This window comes from Thalia democratica, chromosome 5 (assembly GCF_965202585.1).
Source record: "Thalia democratica chromosome 5, ktThaDemo2.hap1.1, whole genome shotgun sequence".
Lineage (NCBI taxonomy): Eukaryota > Metazoa > Chordata > Thaliacea > Salpida > Salpidae > Thalia > Thalia democratica.
The window spans coordinates 14,313,739-14,315,664 of NC_139169.1; the positions used below are offsets into that span (position 1 = coordinate 14,313,739).

Sequence of the window (1,926 nt, forward strand, 5' to 3'; positions counted from 1 at the left end):
GAGAAATGATGTAGAAAATAAAATAGTTAGAACTTGCAAATACAATGCCTCCAGTAGAATTAGCAGCAGCGCTGTAGAAAACTTATTAAAGTTTTATAACAAAGGTTTGTTTTAAAAACACAAATTTTTATTTTATTGTAAATTTCTTGTTCATTAATAACTTTGCTTCGAGCATAAAGCATGATCTTAATTTCATCATTTAATTAACTAACAGAAAAGAAGAGCTTGAAGAAATTAGAAACAATAGGTTTTATTAAGGTTGGTAAAATGCTTAACTCTGAAGATTTGAAAAAAGTTGGTAAAGGCATGGTTGCAATATCATTTAATGTGCAGAATTCCTTATGCTTTTTTGAAGTATCAAGGCTGTTCAATCTACCACGTTTTCAAACTTGTGCAATTAAGTGCATTGAAAGATGGTTTTGTTATTTAGTAGCCAACAAAACTCATTCCGATTTAAGTTTTGACTCGTTCAGAAAACTTTTATCAAGCTCAGAACTGGAAATAACATCAGAAATGGAACTTGTAATTGGAGTTGATAGCTGGATTAAGCATAATCACAAGCAAAGAGGTAAGTTTGCCAAGGAACTGATTAAACAAATTCGTCTACCATTGTTGTCAAAAGCTTGCTTAAAAAATTTGTTGACAGATTACAGCTCGTTTTCAAATTGCGCAGACAGTAAAACGTATATAAATAATGCAATTGATAACAAATCAATAGATACATTTGACCCAAGTTCTACTGGTTACCAAGCTCGGTATTGCAACCAGAAAAATTTTGAGATAATTTCTAATAAAGGAACTAGTTTGTACAAACTTGATAATACAAAGTCATCCGACGCAAGTGAAAGATTTCTAAGCTTTTTAAAACTTCATTCTAGTATTTATAAAAGCGTATTTATCAACGAAGTCATTTATTTTATGGGCTCTAGCTTCATATTTTCTTATTCAACATTGACAAATAAAATAAGTGAAAAGAGAATGTTAGGTAAAAAATACTTAAACCAACATGCTTGCCTATGCAATTTTATGGGGAAGATTAATATAGTAGGTGGATTCCATGCAAATGGCAGAAGACTAACAATCTACGATCCCAAATTGAATACCTGGGAGGAAAGAGCAGAGATGTCAGTACACAAGTCAGATGTTGCGTTCTCAGTGTTTTGCGGGAAACTGGTAGTCACTGGAGGTTGTATTAAAGACCAACGCCAAGTGAAACATTTGACAAACACAGTTGAAGTTTATGATCATTTTTCCAATTCGTGGTCTCCAATGCCTCCAATGCTGGAAGAAAAATGCAGTCATGACTCAGTGAGCATCGGAAGCAAGCTGTACGTAATCAGCAACAGGAGTAGTAGTGAAGTGTTTGATTATTTTAGCAACGTCTTCGCTCGCATTCAAAAAAGGATGCCCCGTTCTGGGTGGTTCTGGAGTAATGTGAAATGTTTGTCGATTGGGAATAAGATTGTAGCTTTCTCAAGTAACCACCTTTACAAGTATGCAGAGTTTGATGTGGAGAAACAAGAATGGTCAGAAGTCGATGATCAAAAATGGCCAAGAGTGATCGAGGGTCGAAGGTCAAGAATGGTTGGTAAGGAAGAAGACCTCCAGTTCTGGTGCAGTTATATCAAGTCGCCCATGTATTAACTTTGTATACATATTCTTAACTTATCTTAAAAAAATTAATCCTTTTTACAAATGGAATTTATATGAAACACGCTTGTCATACAAATCACAGGTATATATTTAACAAAAACTAAATCATGTGTTTGTTTGTTTGTTTGCAAATTTTTATAAATAGAATAAACCTACATATATAAAATTTATTTAGTTTACTCTGAATATAGTTGTCTGGTTTATAATTTTTTTATCTAGTGTTTACTTTTACTATTTAGTGATTTTGGTTTTGGTGATAAGTTTTAACTCAGG

At 32.9% G+C, this 1,926-nt stretch overlaps 1 protein-coding gene across 1 annotated transcript; it reads left to right on the forward strand.

Annotated features, from left to right (window-relative positions):
* The first annotated feature begins 1,026 nt into the window (after window positions 1-1,026).
* On the forward strand, window positions 1,027-1,644 carry LOC145836262 (uncharacterized). The gene has a single exon (XM_082944080.1). The coding sequence runs from the start codon at window positions 1,027-1,029 to the stop codon at window positions 1,642-1,644; it is 618 nt and encodes a 205-aa protein (XP_082800206.1).
* Window positions 1,645-1,926: the final 282 nt, after the last annotated feature.

What these genes read in the sequence shown, in the direction of transcription:
- LOC145836262 (XM_082944080.1), top strand. Translation starts at nt 1,027, where the DNA reads ATGGGGAAGATTAATATAGTAGGTGGATTCCATGCAAATGGCAGAAGA.